This window comes from Drosophila eugracilis, unplaced genomic scaffold (assembly GCF_018153835.1).
Source record: "Drosophila eugracilis isolate 14026-0451.02 unplaced genomic scaffold, ASM1815383v1 contig_2088, whole genome shotgun sequence".
In the NCBI taxonomy this organism is placed as follows: Eukaryota; Metazoa; Arthropoda; class Insecta; order Diptera; family Drosophilidae; genus Drosophila; species Drosophila eugracilis.
The window spans coordinates 1,360,499-1,384,263 of record NW_024572964.1 but is presented as its reverse complement, the minus strand read 5'-3'; the positions used below and the strand labels follow the sequence as shown (position 1 = coordinate 1,384,263).

Here is a 23,765-nt window from a genome sequence, read left to right as displayed (position 1 = left end):
ATGTTATACCTCGTTGAGTTCGTATTTAAATTCCCCGTCGAACTGTGTACCACACTCAAAAAGTACATTTTTTGAGTTTTTCTGGAGATTTTTACGAGGTTCAAAAAATGCGAAAACCGGTCTGACCCGATTTGAGGCACGAAATATCAGTATTTTGTCTATAACAAAGCTTAAAATGGTCGGAAAATGGAATGCCATATGTCGTTAGGCTTGTTTTTCAATCTTTTTTCAAAATATTCAAGTGCCATTCCAATCTGAAGAAAAAAATATTTTTTCAATTTTTCGAAAAAATGATGATGGTACCCTTACAAAAAAAGTCAAATTTTACAAAAAATTTAATTTCCGAAAATCATCTTCATACCCAGATAGAAAGTTTGTCTGGGTCGTTAGCTGCAAAAAACGCTGTTTCTTTTGGTAGTACCACTTAATTTGACAAAGTTTTAAGCATAATACTGGGGAAAAGTATTGCAAATTGTACTAAAAAGTCACAATTTTGATTTTCAGCCCAAAATATCAGTATTTTCCTCATTACGGAGCTAATAATAGTCGTAACATGGAATGTCATACCTCGTTGAGTTCGTATTTAAATTCCCCGTCGAACAGTGTACCACACTCAAAAAGTGACTTTTTTGAGATTTTTCGTAAATTTTTATGATATTCAAAAAATGCAAAAACCGATTTGAGGCTTGAAATATCAGTATTTTCATCATTACAAAGCCAATAATGGTCGGAAAATGAAATGTAATATGTCGTTAGGCTTGTTTTTCAATCTTTTTTCAAAATATTGAAGTGCCATTCAAATCTGAAGAAAAAAATATTTTTTGAATTTTTCGAAGAAATGAATGAATGGAAGTGAAATTTGACAGAAATTTTAATTTCCGAAAATCATTGCCACAACCACATAGAAAGTTGGCTTGGGTCGTTAGCTGCACAAAACAATCCTCACTATATCTGTGCGTCTTATTTTGACAGAGTTATAAGCATTTTACTGGTAAAAATATCGCGAATTTTACATAAAAGTCATTATTTTGCTTTTATGGTTAATATATCAGTATTTTCCTCATTACAAAGCAAAAAATTATCACAGCATGAAGTGTAATACCTCGTTGAGTTCGTAATTTAATTCCCCGTCGAACTGTGTCCCACCTCCAAAAAGTATATTTTTTACATTTTTCGTAAATTCATAGTTTACAAACATTTGTCAGTCCTCAGAACTGCCGCATAACAGTCTGGCTTTAGTGGAGCGGTAAAATTTTTGTATATTTACATATATTTTAAACTATTAAAACAATAATATTTCACTCTACTTTCGAGTTTTCCACATCAGAAAAGGGTGTTTGGGCCATGAAAATATCTCCATAGGGATTGTGTGGCTTTTGACTCTCGCGATCATATTGGGAGCCAATTGCCCAAAGTGACTCCAGATCGTATTCCTCCCGAGCACTCGGTGAAAATATATGCAAAGCAATGTTACCTACAAGATTGGAGGTTTTAAAAAAAATATCTGGGATCTAGACCCGTTTGAAAACCTACCCAAATCCATTGCCATCCAGTCCCGGCTCGTACCGCCCTCGATGCGAGGTAGAATATCGCCCTTGGACCGCTTGATCTTGAACATGCGACGAACAAACTCCGCCGTGGATAGCATGTGCCGGTAGCTGCGACCACTGCAAACTACCAAATGGTCCACGTATTTCAGGTTCTCTGGCACATAGCAGACGAATATATCGTCGACATTCTCCTTGCGCAGCAACTCTACTAAATCCTCAACATCGAACACACCGCGAACACCACCTGTAAAAAAGATTTGGGTTTTTATTTAGGTTTCTTCCTGGGGATTCCCAGCTTACGCTTTAAATTCAAGCCATTATAGAGATCCTGATCCAGTTCGGAATCGTCTGAAATCTGCTGCTCTTGGTGGCGTGCCTCCTCCACATCGAAAATCTCCGTGGCTTCCTCGTCCCGGAATATTTTGTACTTGTCCTGCACGCCGGCAACCAAATTTTGACCATGATTAACTTTACTTTCCTGGGTCTTTGCGGGCTCTTGAGGCGGTTTGGAAAACTCGTGGTGGAAGCAGCGAAGGACAGGCACACTCAGACGATTGTCATGAACCAATCGAAAGACGCGGGTTAGCATTTTGGTTCAGTTTACTTATATTAAGTAACAAGTTTAGCACACAACAAATATCTTTTTATTCGATACTTTTAAGGCTACTCGATATTTCACACTACTGGAAATCGATAGAGCCCACTGTGGCCCTTACGGCAGGTTTTGAATTTGGGCCTCTTCTTGTTGTTAAAAAATATTTAAATAAGAAAGGCACTATTTTTTCAAGTTTAAGTTTATTTTAACTTATGGGTAAATGAAGATGCTCAATTTAAAACAATAAATAAAGTACAAAATTAAGTGTAGACACGGTATTTTTATACAATACCATATCGCGTTAGAGCTGATGCTTCGGGTAACTGCTTTTGCGCCGCCTGGTCACTTTGAATAGTTTTCCAGCTCTGAAATTAACCAGCCGCCTGATAACCAAATTAAAAGTTATTAAATCGCAGCAAAGTGTGCACAATGAGCGAGCAGAAAACGAGTGGGTCGTCTGCGGCCCGTCAGCAAATTGAGGCCGAATACAAGATCAAACGGCCGGAATGGCACCGATTCTACAAGGTAAATGGCAACAACAACAGTGACAATCGTCGATTGCAACCGTCCAATTGCACAAAAAACTAGCAAAACCTGGGGATAACCAAACGTGACTAAGGTTAAATCCGCAAAGGACTCGGAACGGATTCAAAGTACACTCCTTCTGAAAGTTCCTTTGGCGGTTCGATTTCCACGAAAATGTGATGAGTGCGCAAAAGGCTTCTGCAGATGCCTCCACCACCAATACATTGGCAAGCTTTTTATGTGTGTGTGCCAGTGTTGTTGTTGCTTCGCCAGCCAGGCTTTGACCAAAAACAAAAAACACTGAAAAAGAATGTACAAACAGATTCTCGCCAGCGCACACACACACATGCATTTACTTGCTCACCTGCTGCACTTTGCATTCTCTGTACAGCGAAGACATGTATGTGTGTGTTTGTGTGTATTTGGCATATTTATGCTTGCTATTTTGCTATACCTTTCCCCAAAAACGATTTCCTTTGACTATCAATAGAGCGTTGAGCTATTCCGCGAATTCCCGTTTGGCTAAATCAAATTGGAGGCGATTTCTGGGAAGAGCATTTGTTGTTGTGATTGCCTTGGCCCCCAAAAACAAAATAAATCGAGGAGGGGTGACAGTGCTCTCCACTTAAGAACTCCTCACACACACAGAGACACAAGCTAAGTGGAAGAGAGAGGCTCACGCACACAGGGGCACAAAGGGCATGCGTCTGGTTTTTGAGTCTCGCTTTGGGCTTCTTCTTGTTGCCTGTCGGAATCAGAATCCTCTCCTCCACCTCCTGCTCCTCCTCCTCCACTCTTGCTGCTTTATAGCCAGTTCCGGCGAAATGTGTCTTCAGCTGCTCCTCCTCTTCCTACTCCTCCTTTCTCTTCCAGTGCTTCCACTTACTTGAATTGGGATTTCACGGAATTCCACTCCGCAGTTAGGATGACACAGTGTATACAAGTTTCTGGGCATCCTCGTCCATCATCCTTTGCTGCGGCACCGAGGATAATCTAATTTTCCAGCTAACTGAAAAGGAGTCTGCTCGCAATTGTGCGTCGCAACTGGCTGGAAAAATTGCTGTCAGCCATTTCTATTGAAATACAGTCCAGCTTGACTAAGTCGAATTTATGCGGAATAACAGTATTTAAAACTGGGTTTACGCCAAACCGCTCAATATTCCGCGAAAGTAGAAGCATCAGAAATTCAATCAAATTTTAAAATTCATCAAAATTCAAAATTATTAAAAAAAAATAAAACATTATTATTCATAGCTGCCATCATTTTTGAGCAGCAATTGTCGAATTCAAAGAATTAAATATTATTCAGCTTGGCATAGATCCATTTCGAAGTATTAAATTCAAAATATATTTAAAACAAGAATATGTTCAATTCATACAAATATTGACTAATTTCTAGGAAGTTCGTGGGTCAAAATATGGCATTTTTATAGATTAATCGAGGAAAGACCTATCTCAATGTTTTGAATCATATTCCTAAATGAAAGTGAATCTTCGTTAAAAACAATTCTATAAATAATATAGAAAACATACAGATAAGGTGAGCATTGGGATTATTGTATTCCCAAGGCAGCTTTTAAATCAATTAATATCTAAGGAATGGTAATAGTGGTTTAATAGTCGAACTCTACTGTATTTAAGATTCGCCTAACATAGTGAGGTCGTGCTGTAGGCCGAAAACGCAATGACGCATTCGGATCGTATTGTTTTGTTACGCTTTTTGCGCATTTTATGTATAATCATTTCCATTGAACGCACTCCCGTTAGTGGGTCTTCTCCTCTCTGCGGCCTCTTGTCCCACCCTAACTGCTTATCAGCTTACACCTAGCGCCTTCTCGATCTATCCTTTCCATCATCCCACCCATTCCATTCGCTCCATTATGACAACCTCGTCGTCTGTGACGAAGCCTCTTTGCTACCCTGCATCTCTGGCAGAGGGAATGGTGATCTTAGTCAGCAGTTGGTAACAACATAAATCTTAATCTGATTCAGATTTGTCCCCGTATAAGTGATATTACAGCTTACGGATTAATTATCAACTACCTTAAAGATTCAATTGCACGGTATATAGAATTCGGTTTGACAAAGCCAACTGCTTCTTCACTGCAATTATGTTCTGCGTGCATGCAATGTTTTTGTTTCTGTTTCTCGCTTTTCTTCGAGCGGTGCAATGCAAAGCAGAAAAAATAATACAACTGCTGGCACGACACGCTTTGGAAATTCAAGCCTCCAAGAGCAGTGCCCCCGTCACCGCCTCCGCTTGTATATCGCCAATCCGTTTAGAAGGGTCACCTGGATAGCCACAGAGCATAAAAAACATTTTGTAGCTGCGGTAAACGGCCCAAGACTTAATGTTTGATGGAGCTGAAGAACTGATTTCTCTTTCTTGAAAAAATTAAAATACAGGCGGGATTTTAAAGACATCAACAGTTAAGACTGTGTTTGATAATATTTACATAATAGCGAATTTTGAATCAAATGTCGGAGTTGAATTGGATCATTTCATCATGTATTTATAAAAGGTCCAGTTTGACATGGTATAGCAGACAGCGAAAGCAACAGATGGCAAACATGTTTTCTGAGAACTAGACAAAGCCTTTATCATTGGCAAATATTTGAATAAAATACCCCATAATCAGTGAACATTCTCACGTGACTGTTGATAATAGAAAAAACTTTGAATTGATTAATACCGAGGAATATATAATGCAGCAGCCTTAGCTTACTTTCCGTTTCTAATGAATTATCAATAGCACAAGATAGCGACTCGGTAATATTTCTCTCTAAAACTTTCGCTTATCGGACATTGCCCTACACCAGATTTAGAGATTACGTAAGAAATTAGAGTGCTTTCATAACAGCAAGCCAAACTCTCGTATTTTCAAGCTCTGCAGCTGATTCACTTTTGAAACATGACGAACTGACAATTAACAACTGAGTTTCGAGCTGCAATCAACGCGAGCTGCTGCTGCTGGAGAAACAATATAAAATCAAATCCCGCATTCTGGTTACTCATCATCGCATGCATGTGATTAACTTGTCCAGTGGCCAAAAAAGCTACGTTGACTTTGAGCCGAGTTTGAGGAACGGAACACTTGTCATCGCCAGGGTGGCGCCATTGACCTTGCTAGGTGTTCAGTGTTCGGTTGGCGGATTCGATAGCTCGATTGTCCGTGGTATTTTACAGCTGCGCCAGCAATTATACATACATTGGGCTGATAAAGCCGGCACCGGTCGTCATGCCCAAGATAATGCCATTAACGACAGCCTGTGTTGCCATCGCTTGGCTTATTAGTCACGCCCGGTTCGTTGGCTGGGTGGGATTCGGTGTTCCGGAGGGTTCCCTCCTAGGCAAGTACCTACACCTATCTCTACTATTGGTGCAGCAGGAGGGTTTGGCAACCCAGCGAACCCAAGCGGTGAATCACAGGCAAATGGGGCAACCCCCATGACAAAAGACATACGATTTCTGAGTTTAAATTGCTAAACGCTTGTGATTTGCAAAGTTATGAATGAAATATACCCGGACCCGAGGCTATCAACTCATGCATGACACTTGGAAAGTCTGAATAAAAACTGATGATTTTGTTTCGTTTACAAAGAATTTCAGTCAGACAAAAATGTAACGAACTTTTCTGTTTATCAGAGCATTATAAAATATGTATCTCTTCTCGGAAAACCATGTATGAGTCTAATCTTTATGGAAATCAGATGGGTCTTGCACCACTTTGAATGTATGTCATATTAAGACTTAAGAAATTTATAAGAGACTAACAAGAAGAATAAATTTTATTGCATTATATTTTGAATCCAACAAATAAGTTTAAAAACTTTTTTGCCATAACGTTGGTTTTAAAGAATTTCATTATAGGTCTATTGAAGAAATGTTCATGAATATCCCATAAGATTCCCGGCAAATTGATAACTGAAAAATATATTATTACGATTAGACTAATCGCTTTTTTGAATTCCAGGAAATTTGCGAGACCTGCGACAGAGAGGCTAAGGAGAAAAATTTCTGCACCTCGGAATCGGAACGTCACACAAATCGGGGCCTGAATCGCTATCGGGATGTGAACCCGTACGACCATTCCCGCATTGTTTTGAAGCGTGGCAGCGTGGACTACATCAATGCCAACCTGGTTAAGGTGTGTTAGGTATTTTGATATGTTCAATGGCATCCGTTCTAATTTTCTTTCTTTAGCTGGACCGTGCCGACCGTCAGTACATTCTTACCCAGGGACCGCTAGTGGACACAGTCGGTCACTTCTGGCTTATGGTCTGGGAGCAAAAGTCCAGAGCGATTCTTATGCTCAATAAGCTGATGGAGAAGAAGCAGGTTAAATGCCATCTATACTGGCCCAACGAAATGGGAGCCGAAAAGGCTCTGAAGCTGCCTAATGTTAAGCTTACGGTGGAGCTCATCCGCTGCGAGACCTACCAGAACTTTGTGCGGCGATGGTTCAAGTGAGTGACTCAGTTTGTTTCTACCTTTTAATATTGACTAATTGCTTCTGGCTTTATAGGCTAACTGATCTCGAAACGCAACAGAGTCGCGAGGTGATGCAGTTCCACTACACAACGTGGCCGGACTTTGGCATACCCAGCTCACCGAATGCATTCCTTAAGTTCTTGCAGCAGGTTCGCGACTCCGGCTGCCTCAGCCGCGAAGTCGGTCCTGCCGTAGTTCACTGCAGCGCCGGTATTGGGCGCTCAGGCACCTTCTGCCTGGTAGACTGCTGCCTGGTCCTGATCGATAAATACGGCGAGTGCAATGTGTCCAAGGTGCTCTGTGAGCTGCGCAGCTACCGCATGGGCCTGATCCAAACCGCCGACCAGTTGGACTTCTCGTACCAGGCGATCATCGAGGGCATCAAGAAGCTGCATGATCCCGTATGTATGCGCGACCAGCGGCCGGCGTTTGGGAGCCAAGTTTGGGGGCTGCCAAGCGCCGCCGTTTACATTGGAGATCTTCCTTATTTTGAGGTGTCGCAGAAATGTCCAGCGACTGTGACACCACTTAGATGCTTTATTTTTTTTTTTAAATATTTTTTGATGGCCACAGTTGAGTTTGTTTTTTTCTTATATGCATCTTTTTATGCAAAATTCGAAAATTGAACAAGTTTTCGTTATCGTTTTCAAGACTATGAGCTATTATTAGTTTAATGCTTCAGTTTAAAACCATTAAGATTAATATTGCAATCAAAATTAATTTTATTTTTTTCATTGATGCAAAGGAAGTGGAATTGATTTTCGGTTGGTAGAGATTTCTGTGACAGCCCTGATTATTATACAAAACCAATAACATTCGCCAACTCCCCATACAGACCTTTCTGGACGCTGAGGAACCCATCATCAGCAACGACACAGACACCCACACACTGGATGAGCTGCCACCGCCATTGCCGCCTCGCGTTCAATCGCTTAACCTGCCACTGGCCCCTAATTCCGGCGGCATACTCTCGCTTAATATGCGCGCAGCCCAGGCGAATGGAGCTGAAAATATCGGAGATCTGATCGGCGAAAAGTTAAGCAAGGATGCTCTAAACAACTTCATTAATCAACACGATATGATCCACGATGCGGAGGTGGCAGACAGCCGTCCTTTGCCGCCGATTCCCGTCAGAGCTCTTAACGAATCAGATAGCGATGAGGATTACTTGTTGGATGACGACGATGAGGACGATTCAGATGAGGATGAGGAGTATGAGACCATTAACGAACACGACACCGAACCAGTTAATGGCCTTGTGCCCCTGACGACGACTCAGCCGCACGCCGACGATGTGAATGCCAATAGCGAAAAGCCAGCGCCAGCCGAAGAACAACACAAAGCTAACGGAATTGATCCAGTATCAGGCCAGCTCCCAGCCAGGTAAATTTTAAGACCTAATCCCGCACATCAAATCCTCAGTGCATTTATGTTTGACGAACTTTCTAAAACGCCCCCTTTTATCCTTTTTAGTCCCGAGAACGAGCTGAAGAGGCGAAAACGCAACGAGTACCAGGCCAGCCTGGAACAGAAGGTCAACGACATTAAGCGGAAGCAGCGGGAGAACGAGGACAGCCAGCTGGCGGCAAAGAAACGAAGGTCATTACTCACATATATTGCCGCTGGTGTTGTGGTTGGCGTGATCTGCGCCTACGCATACACGAAGCTAGGTTAAGTGCCCTGTAGCCACTAAGTAGCCGTAGACCAGTAGTAGCAATAGCTGTATGACGTATTTAGTTGCCGTAGGACACAGATTCCTCCCCTGATGTCCGATTTCCGACTACCGATCCTCACCAGCTCGTCCGCCTGGCCTGGCATTTAATGTGGGCACAAATCAAGGACGAGACTCGGATCGGTTAGGATCAGAGATCGGATGGAATCGCACCGCAATCACCCATGGATTGTGGCGGATCGAGCTGAACGAACGATACACGATGCATAAATATTAGGGAATTTTTTACATACAAAAAACAAATGAACTTAAAAACATACAAAAAAAAAATGAATCGTGCAACTAAACTAAACGAGAATCGGGTAGAAATCACGTCAAATGTAGATTTTGCGCAATAGACTGACATTTTAGAACAAATTTATTTTCTACACTTTTTAAATGGATTGATAACAGACCAGATCCCCCAAGAAAACCACACCAAATGCTAAATTCACCTTGCTCGCTTACACGCTCGCTATGCAATAAAGTTGATATAAATATTATAGTTACCAACGATTCAAGCACCACGACATCCACACCCCCACTCACGCGCTTCACTTGTTGTTGTACAGCAATTTCTTATAGCATACGACCTATGTATATTTATTTATGAAGATTTATGAGAAACGAACACTTGTTGTAGTACATGGCAAAAATATAAAGTGCAGCAACGTGCCAAAAAGAAACGAAACGAAGAGTTGTATGAAAGCCCTTCATGACCTTAAATTTTACTTTGCCGCCCGCTCCGAACTAGCTTTGAATTGTTGTGTTTTAAACTACTTTCTTCTTTGAAAAGCACTTTTTTAAAACAAATAGAATACAGCGCCATTAAAGCAATAATATAATGAAAAGTAAACAGCACAAAGTACACCTATATCTCGTTTAACGTTTTATGATCAAAATTATTGATTTTTATATATGACCCCAAGTATCTAAAATCAAAATAAAGTGATTATTTTCTAAATTGTAACCTTGGACTTGGAAAGTTGCATATTAAATTAAATTAAAAACATTTAACTAAGTCGCTAAGCGAAGTATAGGTGTATGATTTAATGATTTTGTAACGAAGGTTTTGTCATAGCAAAATCATTTTGTATTCAAAAACGACGAGGAAAAATCCGGAAAACTATTCAATGGTTTTTCCAGTAGTGTAAGTGTGTAACCCCAATTCCCAAAAACATATTTACATAAACGTGCAGCGTAAGAGAGCGCAAAAATTCGACAAGAATTATTTTTTATATGTGTAACCCACAATTTAACAAAAATTCAAGTATAACCACCCACGAAAACGAGGCAGAACGAATATGAAAGAAATCGGATTAGCCAAGGAGGATAACTAATAAACGAAAATACATATTTATATTAATTATATTTAACAGTAACAACATGAACAATACCTATAGTAATGCCTAGTTAACTGAACGTCGGCTAAGTACACAATCCATACACTGAAAAAAAACGAACACCACACAAAACAAACCAACACAAGTACTATATATAATGCCTATGAGAGAATGAAAGGAGAAGTGAGAGAAAGTATTCAAATAAAGCTATTCATTTAAGACACGAAAAATGCGAATCGCTTGAACTTGGCGTATTTTTTACCGTCATTCATAACATGTTTCCATCTCTCTGTTTTCAGACGCGAAAATCGACACAAAAAGTCCAAGACAAAGTAACTGCACAGCCCATCCAGTCCAGCACCAACACAAAGAAACAAATTAAACATATCATTTTGCATTATTGTAGCTTCTAATGCCGAAATAAATATTTTTGAAATTACGAACCAATTTCAAAGTGTAACGCTCATTTATCGATGAATCTACGAACTGCCCAGCTGTTATGCAATATTTGCAATGTGACCAAACTTTTAAATAAACTGTTATTTTTTTTTTTAAGTTTTAGTTAAAACTGATTTAAATAGCAAACTATTTGAAAGAAAGAGACTAGTTTTTAATGCATTAACTATATATAAGAAATGGTATAATTTAAATGAATTAATATAAATTTATTTAGTTGATTTGATTTTCACCATCTGGCAACACTGCTATTTAGTAACAGATCTGTTAAGTCCGATAACCACCATTTTGCAGCTCTGATGCGAACGACAAAAAAAAACGTGTGCACGTTTATTTTATTATTCTAGTTTTGTTTATTGAAAAACTAAGTGAAAATATGGCCAGTAAAGTAAAAAAATTGGTGCCATGTGATCATTGCGGCCAAAGCAATGAGGCGAAACTCGTTCTTACAACCCAGAAGGTCTTTCTGGACAAAAAAATGATAGAAATACTGGAGACCATTACACACAGAAGCGTTAGTTAAAAAGAGCGGCATTCTGATTTCCCAATCTGACCCCGACCCTTTCCCTTTCAGATCCCGGCCAACGCTCCTATTAAGATTTGCTTCCTTTGCGCATCTTCATTAAGGTCCGCAACAGGCTTGATTGAGCGGATCTGTGATATGGTAGAGAGGATCCTAGCGACGTCCCCCAAGAAGAGCAAAGCCAGCAAGGCAGCGGAGAAGGCAGAAGACAGTGAGGAACAGGCACAAGAAATTGTGGATCTCACTTCAGAGGCCAAGAAGCCGGTAAAGGCACAGAAGAAAAATACAACTATTCGTCAGCGCAGCAAGTCTATAGCCGCATTCCCTGCAAGCTCTACCGTCTCAGATTTTGCACTACAGGAGTCATTTAAGGAATCGCCCAAGAAACTCGAAGGAACTCCCAGGAAGTTACAATCCCGACTTCTTGAAGATAATCTCGACGATTCCGTTAAGCTAACGCCAGCTAAAAATGTTTCGTCCACAAAGAAGGTTTTCCTAAATCTATTTGGCAACGGAGATAACGATGCCATTGAACTGCAGACAGAGAGCGAGGATGATGAAACCGGTGGCGAAGCACCCATTGCAGTCAATACTAATAGATTCCAGTGCTCATTATGCGAGTTCCAGGCAAAGTATCCCAATCCCTTCAAGGATCACTTGCAAAAAGTACATGGCCAGCAGCGACCTCGCATATACCCCTGTCCCCTTTGTACCAAGAACTTTGGAGTGCTTAAGACACTTAAAGATCATTTGAAGGTTGTTCACTCACGCACTTTGGAACCGGAGGCCAAGGCCAAGACGAAGGATAACAAGAAAAAAGAGGCTAAGTCTGAGGAGAAGCAGATAGAAGAACCAAAGCCAAAAGAGCCCAAAACTAAGACCCCGAATGATGAACCAAAGGAAGTATTGTCTAAGCCAAAAAAGACAGAAGACAAAAAAAAGATCAAGTCGAAGGATACGCAAAAAGAGGGCAATTCAGCAGAGGAACAAGATGTGAATAAAGCTAAGTTAGCTAACAAAGAAAACGCAGACGCGACACAGGAGCCTAAAGTCGCTTCATTTAAAGCCCTTAATGAGTCCATAATAAAAAAGAAATTGTTAGAAAACGTAATAGACTCTGATTACACATTCGCCGTCAACGGTTCCAGTGCTTCTACTCCAAGAGCCGAGTCCTCCGATTTTCAGTGCGAGATTTGCGATTGCGTGCTGCCAGTGGCCAAACAGATGCAGGAGCACATGAAGCTCGCACATAATATAGATAAGCCAAAGGTATTCAAGTGCCAAGTTTGCGAGAAGAGCCTAGCTACTAAACAGTCGCTTAAAACGCACATGACTATTCATAATGATAGTGCTGAGGTGGGCAAGTCCAGCAAGCGAAAGATTCTGCAAGATGAAGATGATGTCGACAACATTGAGATAAGTTTTCAGGAAACTGACAACACTGTCGATGACGAGGACGACGAGCCTAAGGAAGAAACAATAATTCGAGAGAAATCTAAGAAGGATACTTCCTTAAAAACTCTGCAGTCCCAGGATGAAGGGGTCATGCCAGCACCTCTGTCACCTGCTAAGAAGGCTAAAAAGGCAAAAACCAGCTTGCTAGACATATCTGTGGCTACTACAAATGGGAAATCGCCTTCAAAGACAGAAAAACGTAGAAAGCATAACACATCTGAGACCTCACTCTCTACATCTGATGGAGGTCTATTAGAAGAAGTAAACCACAATGTAAAGCCGCACAAGAAGGCACGCCTAGAGTCCATTGGCGACTCCACTGCCGACGAGTCCACTCTTAGCTGCGACCAGTGCGGGAAGTTTGTCACTTCGCGTCAACGCTTGGACGCACACATCCAAAAAAAGCACGGCTTTCAGTTGAAGTGCCCGGCTTGCCAGAACATCTATAGCAACCAGCTGGATTACGTGGGCCACTTTTCGGAGTGCTCTACCTTAGGTGGACTGCCCTGCGGAGTTTCCAAGTGCAAGAAGTTTTTCACGGATGCCGAGTACCTGGGCTCTCACCTGCGAAAGCGTCACCAATGGGTCTAGGATGGATTTTGTTTTTCATTTCATAACATTTTTGTCTCTTTAGTTTTAGATTATATTTTAGCAAATGTATCACGGTGTACATTTATTTGAGTTTTTTTAAGGTTTTTATTTGACTTTTAACTGATTTATAACAAGTCCATTAAAACTGGAATGCAATGTATAAGAAGGTTAAATCTTCATTTATGTTTGACTATTGATTAACTACCATTTGAAGTTCTTTAGAGAGACATTTGAGTTAATAGATATATTATAAGAAAACATACGGTTCCAAATGTACTTAGCATAAGTATGTGAATCCGTTTTATAGCGAAACATTATTTTGTACTGAAAAGCGTATTGTTAATAAAACTGTCAAATGACTACGAACACACGCAACCTGTTTTAGTGAAAACACCACATTTATTAATTTTTCTTACACGTTTATTTGTCATATTCCCCAAACAAAAACATAACTAAAATAGCGTTTACGCGAAAACCAACATTAAGCGAGAGCCGTTCGCCTAGCAGAGCACAAGGATTGAATACAATACAGAGGTCCGATATGGGGAAGCATGGATTCTCCACAGGAGTTTAACAACGAGGGCGAAATGAAAATAATATTGTCTAGTTACACTTTTCTACTTAATGTAAACGATGATATTGATGACGGTGATAGGAGGTGGGAGAAGTTACACTTGTGATGCATCTTTAAAACTCAGGACGAGGCCACTTTCCCATGAATCTCTGCCTGGGCCACCTTCATCACCTCGAGGGCTCCTCGCTTGATCAGGTCCTCCGCCAGTGTCTTACCCAATTGGTTAGCCTTTTCGTAGATCCCCCGACTGTGGCAGGCATGTTGGTAGAGACCACAGAACAGGTTCTGCACATCTTCAATGAGCACTGATTGCTGGGGTGTCGGCTGCTCCTCGTCAGCATAATCAAACATTTGGACCGTTTTCTGTAGGAACGGGCACTTGGCTTGGGCTGCGTTTCCATTATCTTTGACTGTCGTCTCTAGTCCGCTACCCTGATGCATCGCCGCAAATGGACACTTGGAGGAAGTGGCCGCATTGTCCAATTCATCACCAATGCTGCTGGCATTACTGGCTCTGCTGCTCGGGGGCGTGGGTAAAATGGAAGCTGGTGCTGCTGCCACTCCGCCCGTAACTGGACACTTCCCCGCCTGGGCATAGGATACCTTAATATCCTTGTTCACATACGGACATTCGCCCATAAAGTCCTGACCGACGGGCATCTGGAGTGGACAGTGGGCAGTCGTGGAAGCTTCATTTTCATTACCATTGTTTTTGTTAGAGGAATCCCCGGAGTCATCATGTGCAACTGGACATTTAGCGAGCGCCTTTGGCTGGTTGTGCGCCACTGGACACTGACCCATCACATCCTGACCAGCAACCATTCGCAGCGGGCACTGTCGGGGAGTTGTATTGGCATTGGTGGTATCCGCATCGCCACCACCAATTGCAGAAGATGTTACAGCACTATTATTGCTAAGCACTGGACACTGACTAGCCAAATCAGAAAGCTGGTCCACACTGTAACCGGTTAAAGCCTGGCAGGCGGCCAAATCCTCGCAGATCACCGGAGGGCTGCCTTGCTGGCGCGGACTACTTGAGTTAGAATCTGAGCCAGAGGTGTCGTTGTCATTTTTTGCACGCTTGATAGCTGGCGGGGAATCACAGCTGCTGCTGTTCTCCTCCTGCAGCTGACTGGAGCTTTCCTGGGCTCCTCGTTTCCGTTGCTCCACCTCCGATTTCTTTTCATTTAAGGCACAAGCAAGATGATTCCGTATCTCTATGGCACCATCCAGACTCCAAACCGCACCGGTAAGGGAAAGTCCTACCTCCTCGCTGTTTCCATTTAAGGGTTCACCCTTCAGGTTACTCCAAACTGCTACTGGGGCAGAGCAACCACCCCCTAAGGTCTTAAGGAAGCTCCGTTCTGCTAGGATGCGGCACGTTGTATTTAGGCACATCAGTTTCTGGAGCATGCCTAGCACTTGGTCGTCATTAGCTCGACACTCCACGGCCAGGGCTCCTTGGCCAACAGCATAGAGCAAATCGGTCGGCTCTAGGACCTGACTGATGCGACTCATCCAGCCCATCCTGACCAGGCCTGCCTGAGCGAGAATGATCCCAGAAAACTTTGAATCAGCGGCATCCAGCTTGGCCAAGCGAGTGTTAAGATTTCCACGGATATCGCACACGATCAAATGAGGATACATCCTACGAATCTGGGCAGTCCGACGAAGAGATGATGTTCCTACGTACAAAAGGGTATTAATTAGTTAATTAATTCACAATTTTATATTTTAGTCACACTTACCAATCACACTGCCCTTGGGAAGCGAGGCAATCGTGTGGCCTTTGAAGTTCTCCCGCAAAACCAGCGCATCCCGGGCATCTTCTCGCTCTAGGACAGCTCCAATCGCCATTCCTGTTGGCAGCGCCGTGGGCAGATCTTTAAGCGAGTGCACCACAAAGTCTACTCCCCCGTTTCTCAGAGCATCCTCGAGGTCGCGGGTAAATAGGCTTTTCTCGCCAATCTTAGGCAGTGAAACGTTCAGCACACGATCGCCGAAGGTCGACATGGTGTCTGCAAAATATAATTTAGATAAGGATTAAAGTCTTATTTTCACAAACTTAAAAGAAGTTTTTAACTTATACATAATTACATATTTGATCTGTTCTTTGTATCTGTAGTCCAGAAATTGATCAACTGAGAAAGGTGTTCCTATAATTGCAGTTTGTTATGTCATCAGCACCTGATAAGGGACCCAGTAGCACCCCAAGTACCTCAACTTTATGACACCAATCAGTCGAGACATGCAAAAAAAATGATACCCCCAACTTCCCCGTCTTCCATTATGGACACGCAACGATAATGTCTTTTCCAAATGCCTTGCTTATCGAACCTGGAATATAATTTGAATAAATTTCATATCAAAGGAGGATATTGCGTGCGAGGTTCTGAATTAAGCAATTGCTGAATTTCATTCTAATGGAATCTTGATGGGTCAAGTGAACTCTAAATAATCCAGGTAGATTACGTTTGTTCGTGCTTACCCTACTAAAACCATAAATCGAACTGACTCATCGTGCGTGCTTCTAAAAATATTTCCATAAAATGGCCAATCTTATAAGGTTCAAAGTACTCGAATTGCATGTTTTAATAAAATTTCAACAGATTTAACTGTTATTTATCAAAATTAATCTTATCGGAAATATGGATCTTATCGGTAGCAGAACGGCAGCGATCAGATAAACTTATTGGAATTCCTATCATATAACCATAGTTGTTGGTGTGTTTTGGTACATTCTTTTGGTACTCATTTCAACATTCAACATTGACATTTAATTTTAATATTAAAATGTTTTTAAAAAAAGTATACATATAAGAAGAATTTTATTGATTCCGAATAAGTTTGAAATTAATGTTGAAGAGGTTTTATAAAATGAAGTGGAACCTTACACATATTATTCATAGCTAATCGAACTCGTTTACTAACTTGTGGAAATATTTATGACTCTTCATTTCTTCTTGCTATTTGTACGTGTGAGTGTGTGATATAACATTTTTCGGCATTCCCTAATCTTAACAACAACAAAAACCACCATAGACATTGACATTGAGCAAACTTTGCCAAATGACACGTGAGCGGAAACGAGATGCCTAGAGAGAGAAAGAGAGCGAGAGAGCGAAAAAGAGAGTGCGAGACCCGGGAGATAAAGAACACGACCCAAAAATAACCGATCAAATGCAATCCTGTTTAAACGATCGTAATATTTGTTTTGAACACTATCAAAATACGAGATAAGCCCATGGCTCCTGGAATTTCCACAAGTCATGCTTCGCTTCCAGTTTCCATATCTCCTTATGCAGCATGAGTTAGCTGTTTGCTTGGTACGGCTTCTAAACTCCCTACCACTTTGCATATCTATTTACGCGGCATGAGTTTTCAATTCCCCTTTCCAGTCGGAATGATGAGTTCCAATATTTGTTTGCCCCAACTTTCACTTACGGATCTCGAATTTCTGCTTGGGATATAGCTTCTGCAGTCGGCCGATGACATGTTTTGTTTGAATCAGAGCCAGCTGGAAATGAAGGAGAGTTTAATTGATTAATTGTCTGTTTATTAAATGTTAAATGTAAATGAACCAAGAAAAGGAGAGAGAGAGTGGGTCATTAAGTCGCAAATAAGTCAAGTAATTTCAAATTAAAATGCCAGCAGCACACAAGTGGCCTTCGTTCGTTTCAAGCACGATCAAAGGTGGCACACAGCAATTAACACAAAAATTATTAAAAGGCCCAGTTAAAATCAAGTTTTGGAATGGAGATGAAAAAGCATCAAACAAAAAACAAGTACAGTGCGGACTCAATAATATATATAAATTACTAACTCGTCTGGTATTTGGTACGAGCAAGTTATTTTTTCCGCAATTAAATGTTGTATTGAGAGTGCACTGTATAAATTTCGTCTCTCTATCTCTCTCACAGCAAAAGTGCGTGTTGTTGCGAATTGTGTAACAGTAACCAAAAAGCAGAGCAAGTACAAAAACTACAACTACATCACACGGAGAGCAACAAGTCTTGTGTAAAAGGGAGGGGAAGTGGGTTAGAAAGAGATGGAGAGAACCAACAATATGTGATTGAAATTCAAATGCAGCAGTCCAATTCGAATTTAAAGCGGATGTATTATATGCACATATTTTGATTCTTGACGACAACTTACCTCGCTCTTTCGCGATCCAACGCGAATAACCTTTTCTTGCGCCGACATTATTATTCGCTTAAAAGTTTCGCTAATCAGTATTGCACAATAATTGTTTAAGCTAGGTTATTTGTTCGTTGCTGTTGTTCCAAAGTGAAAGTGTGCGCGAGAAGGATAGCTTTCGGGGTCACGTTGGCAGCCAAAAGAAGTTGCGAGTGCGAAAGAGAGCCGAGATGAACCATAAACGATGAATGAAAACCTATGTAAGTAAATGCACGCACTATTCAAGACACATAATTGAGTTATTGTCACGTTGGCTTTGTACTAAACGGTCGCTAGTCCTAATCAGTTGGACTGAATTTCTCGAAAATTTAGCTGCTGGCCGATACTACGACCGAGCAAAGAGCAAAAAGTGAATGACAAAGTGTGACCGCGGGCGGACCGTTAAAATATACAAAGCACTTCGAATAGGGCTGCCAAGTTCTTACCCACACCTTGGTGCTAACGCGAAGGCCGTAGAAAAATACTGTAGTGTGATTGCAAGACAAAGTGTAGCCTTAAATTTAAAACTTTGTTTTTATATAATTGCTTAGAATATATATTAGTATAGTAAAATTGTAACATTTATTTTGGTTTTGTAATTTAATTAAAATTGTTATGTGTATATAACCATAGAATATATAAATATACAAATTTTGTTATTTTAAAATACTTACTGAATTGTACACACCTGGTAGCTCTTGATTCGATAGCTAAGTTTACTGGCGCCCAACTTATCGGTCTCAGCTGTTAGGCAGCAAAAGCAAAACAAAGAGGAAACGCAAACGTACATTAATGTTTTTGGTGAGAAAATGGCCATAATCGACCAATACTTAATTATATTGAAATTCTTCACCCCTTAAGTTCATCAGCCGTCCTACGCGGACGCTGGGCAACCGGATGCAGGCGGTTCGCGAGCGTCTCGGGGCCGATTTAGCCGAGCAATTAGATGCACTGCACCGGAATGTAATGCGAACTGGACTAGTGTCCACGCAAGAGCTGGAGGAGACGTTTCGCAAGACTCGGAACATGGATCACAACCCAAACAGGCTGAATCTTTTCTGGCTGCTGGGTATCGTCTTCTTTATCATGGTGGCCACTCCAGTGTTCTACGAGACCATATCGTTCTTGCTCGGAGTGCGTTGCTTTTTGCCAAACAATTACTTGGTCTGGGAGGCCACACGACCCATCAGCGACTGTGAATTCTGCAAAGGCGTGAAAGCTCCGCTAATTTTGTTTAATCTTACAATGGAGGAGTTTGCCCCGCATGCCTACTCCTCGCTACCAATAATTGTGAAGCGGGCGGTGGCCCATTGGCCAGCTCAAACTCACCTCAACTTCGCCTACATTAAAGATTTGTACGAGAGTGTCCCTGGATCTATAGATTCAGACTGTCAATTTCTACACTTCAACTCAGATCTCAAGACGTTAAAGGATGTGTTTGCCATGTCTGCGGAACGTTCTAATTTAAGCCAGGGAGCGCCTTGGTTTGTCGGATGGAGTGTCTGCCAGCCGACTGTCCTGGCCGAACTCAGAAAGATGTATCCCCGTCCTCATTTTTTGCCTGTAGATGCCGAAATGCCACACGCAGATTTCATCTTAATGGGCTACGAGCAGGGAGCTGTAATGCATGTAGGTCTCAACTAAAAAATCGAACTATTTAAAGCTAATATATATCTCCTTTTGGTCAGCTGGATTACATTCCCCGCCTGATGTGGCAGGCGCAGTTGAAGGGAAATAAAAGCTGGTTTCTGGCACCTGCCCCCGAGTGTGACCACCAGTGCCAGCCATTTTCCTTCTACGTGGAACCTGGGGATGCTGTCCTCGTGGATACGCGTATCTGGTACCATGCTAATACCATCCCTAAGGGTCAGTTCTCGCTCACGGTTCAGTCAGAGTATGGATGATGCCCTAGCTCGAAGTATTATCTTTAATTATTAATAATTAAAAAAGATAACTTCACTAACAAATGACTTAGCATGTAAATGCTACCAATAGCTAGAATTGCTCAAAAATGTCTCATTAGAACTGGAATGGAAACAGGATATATTATAGGTATAATTTATTTATAGGGTCGATAAATCATTTGTATTCGAAATTGAACTATTTTTTTTTTAAATTAAAACCGACACTTCTACTGTAATCGATTTTCGATAGATGCGGCGCAAGACATTCAAAACAAGTTATCAAAGAGGGGAAACATAAACAATAAAAATGGAAGCCAATGTAGATTTTAGCAGGATTTCGGCCAAGTTGTACCAGAAATACGCACAGCATGTAAGAAACTTAAAGGATGTGTGCGTGTCCAAGACGGTGATGAAGCCAGGTGCCTTTTTCGACAGTCTGCAGCAGATGATGGAGGAGGAAGCCGCAGCCACCACACCTCCAAAAGATTTGGGCTCGGTAGCCGACTATACAGAGCTTTTCAAGACTTTGGAGGAGTATCCAGCTAACCTGCAGAAGATAACCAAGAAGCGGGAGCTGCAGCGCACAAACTCAACGATCCTACGAGGAGTGGACGAGTCGGCAGCTATCAACAACTCAAACGTTTCGCTCAGTCTGACGCGTCTTGAGGAGCAGCGAAGTGCCGTGGATGTGTATAACGACTTCAAGGTCTTCCAACGGAAACTCGCAAAGATCTACGACGAGGCCGCCGCGCTGGACACCACGGAATCCATTTATAAGCAGAAACTGACTCAACTCCATGGCTTTGCACAGCAGATGGAGAAGCTGATGCCCACCGGGGGTGAATCGCTGCCAGATGCTTTTACATCCGAGGAGCAGGAAAAACTTCTAACGATTGCCGCCAACATGGAGCAGCTAAACTACCTCCGCTCCAACAACCTCCAGTTTCCCAATCCCAGCGAAATTCTGGCCCATGGAAGTCCGGCCGCACGTCTGGAGATGCTGGTCGAGGTGCTTACCTATACTCTCCTCCAAATTAGTAGTTACAACATGGCGTTGATCTGATTACGCTAAAGTAAGCTCTAATGGCATTCTGATACATTGTATTACTATTACTACTATTCAACATACTTATTCATTCTTAATTATCAATAAATAAACTGCTTTCTTGACTTGTCTTGTCATTAAAGTTAGCTATCAAAGCCTCTTATTTTTAGAAAACATAAAGGTAAGCTTCTATATTTAAATTGAATAGTACACTGACTATAAACCACTCATATTGGCATATTATACATATCTAGATAAAATTAGATGAATTAAAATAAATTGTATATATGTTAAGGGGAATCCTCGCTAGCATCTTGTTCCTCCTGTGAGCTCCTCATCTGGGCGACGGTATCGTGAAGGGCCACAAGCTTGCGTACGGAGCTGCTGAGGTGTTCCACGCGGTCCCTGTAGGCCAGACAGCCATCCAGGGCGCTATAAGCCTCTTCTCGCTGATCACTGCCTTGCATCAGGAGCTTGAAGTTCTCTAGAATCTTAGACAGAGCCATCTCAGCCTCCGGCTTCAGGTTATACAGCTTTTTAGACTCCGCAGGGGCCAGATTCTGATTTAGAGCCTTGCTGTTGGCCTCGATATGGAGCAAGGTGTTATTCGATCGTTCCATTATATCGTCTATTTTGGCCAACTGCCGGTTCAACGTAATTCGATTTGTGGCTAAAATTTAAAGCAATGGGTACTCGCAATATTGCTCAATAGTCATTTTTTAGTTATTAAGCCAATATTTACCCATTCCCGCCAACATTTTGTCCACAGCGTCGGACATTTCGAATTCGTTGATTTACTTTTACTGTAAACCAGTGTGACCGTGGCCTTATAGACAAAGAAATACTCTTCACTTTCCATGACCACACCAAAACAATCGAAATCTCTATCGAATTTTAAATCTACGGTTTTTCAGAATAAAAGCAATTGGGCCAATTTGCTTTCTTGCAAAGATATAACATTTAAAAGAAATTATAGTTAAGGCCAATTTGATTTCTTTGCCAGGTTATATTTTCTAAAACTCCTTCCATTTCTAACACAAAAAGTTAATTTAACGTTTGGTTTATTCAGTTGTTCAAATTGTATTTGAATTGTTTTCTATTTAAATTTAAGTGTAATCCTTTCAATGGTTTTGCATTACAATTACAATTTACTCGTAAACATCCTCCTTGTCGGCGACGTACTTAATAATGTCGGCAGGTTTAAGCAGCTTCTCGGCATCAGAGTCAGGGATCTCAAACCCAAACTCGTCCTCCATGGCCATGATTACCTCCACGTGGTCCAAGGAGTCCAAACCCAAGTCATTGATGAAGTGCGACTCGATGTTAAGCTGAAATTGCGAGCCATTAGCATTAGGAATTCGAAACTTAAAAGAGCTTTGTCCAGTTCTTTAAGGCGACCATTGCACTGGCAAAGGCAATATGTGGCGTTTACCTTGCTGGGATCGATCTTGTCGTAGAGCTTGAGCACAAGCAAGACGCGCTCATTGATCAGCTTCAGCGAGAGTGGCGGTTTCGCCGAGTATCTGCGCACCAATTGCGTTTGCCAGCGACCTCTACACTCCTGGTTTGTTTGGCCAAAAAGAAAAGAACGAAACACAGACCGGGTTAGTGCGCTCATGAAATGGATAATTTACCTTATCGGCTGTCACTTTGTCGTAGGCGGAGACAACCTTTAGCACGCGAAACTTGATATCCTCGATGGTGCTTTTGGCCGAGTAGCTGCGAACAGCGAATTTCTGCGAAATTCAATTAGGTGAGTTCAAAGTTTCTAAGTTAGTTCTAAGTTTCTCAACCTATTATATATAAGAATAACAAAATGCTAGCTGAGATTGTTATATTTATCTAAAGAATCGGATTGTTTTGATAATCTTAAAACCCGGCATTTAAAAACATCTTATTCAAAAGAGTAGTGATTCGTTTGGTTGTGTATAATAGGTTAAATTGATTTCATTACACGAAAACACTTGCTGACACTTGTGTTAAAAGCTTGACGAACATTCTGTTTTTAAAATCAAATTTGAGAAATTATTTCACTAATGTAAACAAAATTGTGACCGGGCTTGTAATATCAGTTGCAGTTTTAGCCAGTATCCACTGTAATACTATCAAACACACACACACGGCCATAAGCACCGGCGTTGCAGGTATGTGTGCGATAGACGGAAACAATCATGTTTTATGCAAAACAATGTGATGCAATCATTTCTGATGGTTCGATACCCACTCGAAGAGGTCCTATTGTTGTTTGGAATTCAAAAGTCCTGGACTATATTTTAGAACCCGAAAATCCCAAAACCCCATTGTTTGCAATGAGGTTAGGTCTTAAATCACGATTGGTGGTCCTGCAAAGGAAGTTTCCCGCGCTTACTTGGTTCAATTGGCTAGTCATAGAGGGCATGGCGATTCTGTGCATCATCCTGGATGCCTGTGACTGGACGAGGACACCGGAGGCAATCCTTCGGGGGGCCAAAGTCGCCGCCAGTCGACTGCAGCTGCGCGCGATCTGTGTGAACGACATCTCGATTCTCCTGCAACGGAAATTCAACCGAATTAGTGCCGCGTCTTTCCAGGAGGTGCAAGAGTGCAGAGCGCAGATATTGAGCAATATTTACAATGAGTTTTCAAGATTATGTAAAAGTTCTGGAGTAAGTGAAAGACAGCAAGAGACAGTGTGGCCAGAGGCAGTATGTATATTTTTTACTATTTTCCTTTTAAAGTGTAGTACTAAAAAATACTACATATTCGAGGTACATATGCTCAATTACATATGCTTAACATAAACTAGATCAACTGAAATAACGAAAATGCGTATACTTTAAAATCGT

The 23,765-nt window shown here is 41.5% G+C and overlaps 8 protein-coding genes across 11 annotated transcripts; 4 read left to right on the top strand and 4 right to left on the bottom strand.

Moving 5' to 3' along the window:
* Positions 1-1,197: 1,197 nt before the first annotated feature.
* Positions 1,198-2,207, bottom strand: LOC108102775. The gene is made up of 3 exons (XM_017207936.2): positions 1,851-2,207; positions 1,534-1,794; positions 1,198-1,474 (listed from the first exon to the last, which is right to left on the bottom strand). Exons 1-3 carry the CDS (start codon positions 2,137-2,139, stop codon positions 1,299-1,301), a joined length of 726 nt encoding a protein of 241 aa, XP_017063425.1. The 5' UTR covers positions 2,140-2,207; the 3' UTR covers positions 1,198-1,298.
* Positions 2,208-2,492: 285 nt separating this feature from the next.
* LOC108102856 (tyrosine-protein phosphatase non-receptor type 61F) lies at positions 2,493-10,663 on the top strand. 2 transcript variants are annotated; one of them, XM_017208056.1, is made up of 7 exons: positions 2,493-2,670; positions 6,645-6,818; positions 6,875-7,137; positions 7,197-7,563; positions 7,998-8,545; positions 8,636-8,761; positions 10,516-10,663. In XM_017208056.1, exons 1-7 carry the CDS (start codon positions 2,575-2,577, stop codon positions 10,550-10,552), a joined length of 1,611 nt encoding a protein of 536 aa, XP_017063545.1. In that variant the 5' UTR covers positions 2,493-2,574; the 3' UTR covers positions 10,553-10,663. The 2 variants fall into 2 exon arrangements, with proteins under 2 accessions (XP_017063545.1, XP_017063544.1); XM_017208055.2 differs by lacking the exon at positions 10,516-10,663 and having other exon boundaries at positions 8,636-10,446.
* A 385-nt stretch (positions 10,664-11,048) lies between these two features.
* On the top strand, positions 11,049-13,611 carry LOC108102765 (zinc finger protein CG2199). The gene is given in 4 exon segments (XM_017207923.1): positions 11,049-11,055; positions 11,130-11,161; positions 11,163-11,186; positions 11,247-13,611. Coding segments are annotated over 4 exon segments (2,058 nt in total). The 3' UTR covers positions 13,242-13,611.
* A 32-nt stretch (positions 13,612-13,643) lies between these two features.
* Positions 13,644-18,400, bottom strand: LOC108102831. Its single transcript, XM_017208021.1, has 4 exons — positions 17,971-18,400; positions 17,260-17,332; positions 15,564-15,833; positions 13,644-15,500 (listed from the first exon to the last, which is right to left on the bottom strand). Exons 1-4 carry the CDS (start codon positions 18,016-18,018, stop codon positions 13,936-13,938), a joined length of 1,956 nt encoding a protein of 651 aa, XP_017063510.1. The 5' UTR covers positions 18,019-18,400; the 3' UTR covers positions 13,644-13,935.
* A 267-nt stretch (positions 18,401-18,667) lies between these two features.
* Positions 18,668-20,131, top strand: LOC108102866. The gene is made up of 3 exons (XM_017208072.2): positions 18,668-18,792; positions 18,853-19,620; positions 19,680-20,131. The coding sequence occupies exons 1-3, from the start codon at positions 18,784-18,786 to the stop codon at positions 19,893-19,895; spliced, it is 993 nt and encodes a 330-aa protein (XP_017063561.1). The 5' UTR covers positions 18,668-18,783; the 3' UTR covers positions 19,896-20,131.
* LOC108102867 (augmin complex subunit msd5) lies at positions 19,929-21,086 on the top strand. The gene is made up of 2 exons (XM_017208073.1): positions 19,929-20,043; positions 20,146-21,086. The coding sequence occupies exon 2, from the start codon at positions 20,203-20,205 to the stop codon at positions 20,956-20,958; it is 756 nt and encodes a 251-aa protein (XP_017063562.1). The 5' UTR covers positions 19,929-20,043; positions 20,146-20,202; the 3' UTR covers positions 20,959-21,086.
* Positions 21,087-21,116: 30 nt separating this feature from the next.
* On the bottom strand, positions 21,117-21,764 carry LOC108102868 (augmin complex subunit msd1). The gene is made up of 2 exons (XM_017208074.2): positions 21,683-21,764; positions 21,117-21,610 (listed from the first exon to the last, which is right to left on the bottom strand). Exons 1-2 carry the CDS (start codon positions 21,717-21,719, stop codon positions 21,231-21,233), a joined length of 417 nt encoding a protein of 138 aa, XP_017063563.1. The 5' UTR covers positions 21,720-21,764; the 3' UTR covers positions 21,117-21,230.
* Positions 21,765-21,984: 220 nt separating this feature from the next.
* LOC108102772 (acyl carrier protein, mitochondrial) lies at positions 21,985-23,665 on the bottom strand. Of its 3 annotated transcripts, XM_017207932.1 has the most exons (5): positions 23,553-23,665; positions 23,309-23,468; positions 22,590-22,676; positions 22,373-22,501; positions 21,985-22,268 (listed from the first exon to the last, which is right to left on the bottom strand). In XM_017207932.1, the coding sequence occupies exons 2-5, from the start codon at positions 23,456-23,458 to the stop codon at positions 22,089-22,091; spliced, it is 546 nt and encodes a 181-aa protein (XP_017063421.1). In that variant the 5' UTR covers positions 23,459-23,468; positions 23,553-23,665; the 3' UTR covers positions 21,985-22,088. The 3 variants fall into 3 exon arrangements, with proteins under 3 accessions (XP_017063421.1, XP_017063420.1, XP_017063419.1); XM_017207931.1 differs by lacking the exon at positions 22,373-22,501 and having other exon boundaries at positions 22,575-22,676; positions 23,553-23,664; XM_017207930.1 differs by lacking the exon at positions 22,590-22,676 and having other exon boundaries at positions 23,553-23,664.
* Positions 23,666-23,765: the final 100 nt, after the last annotated feature.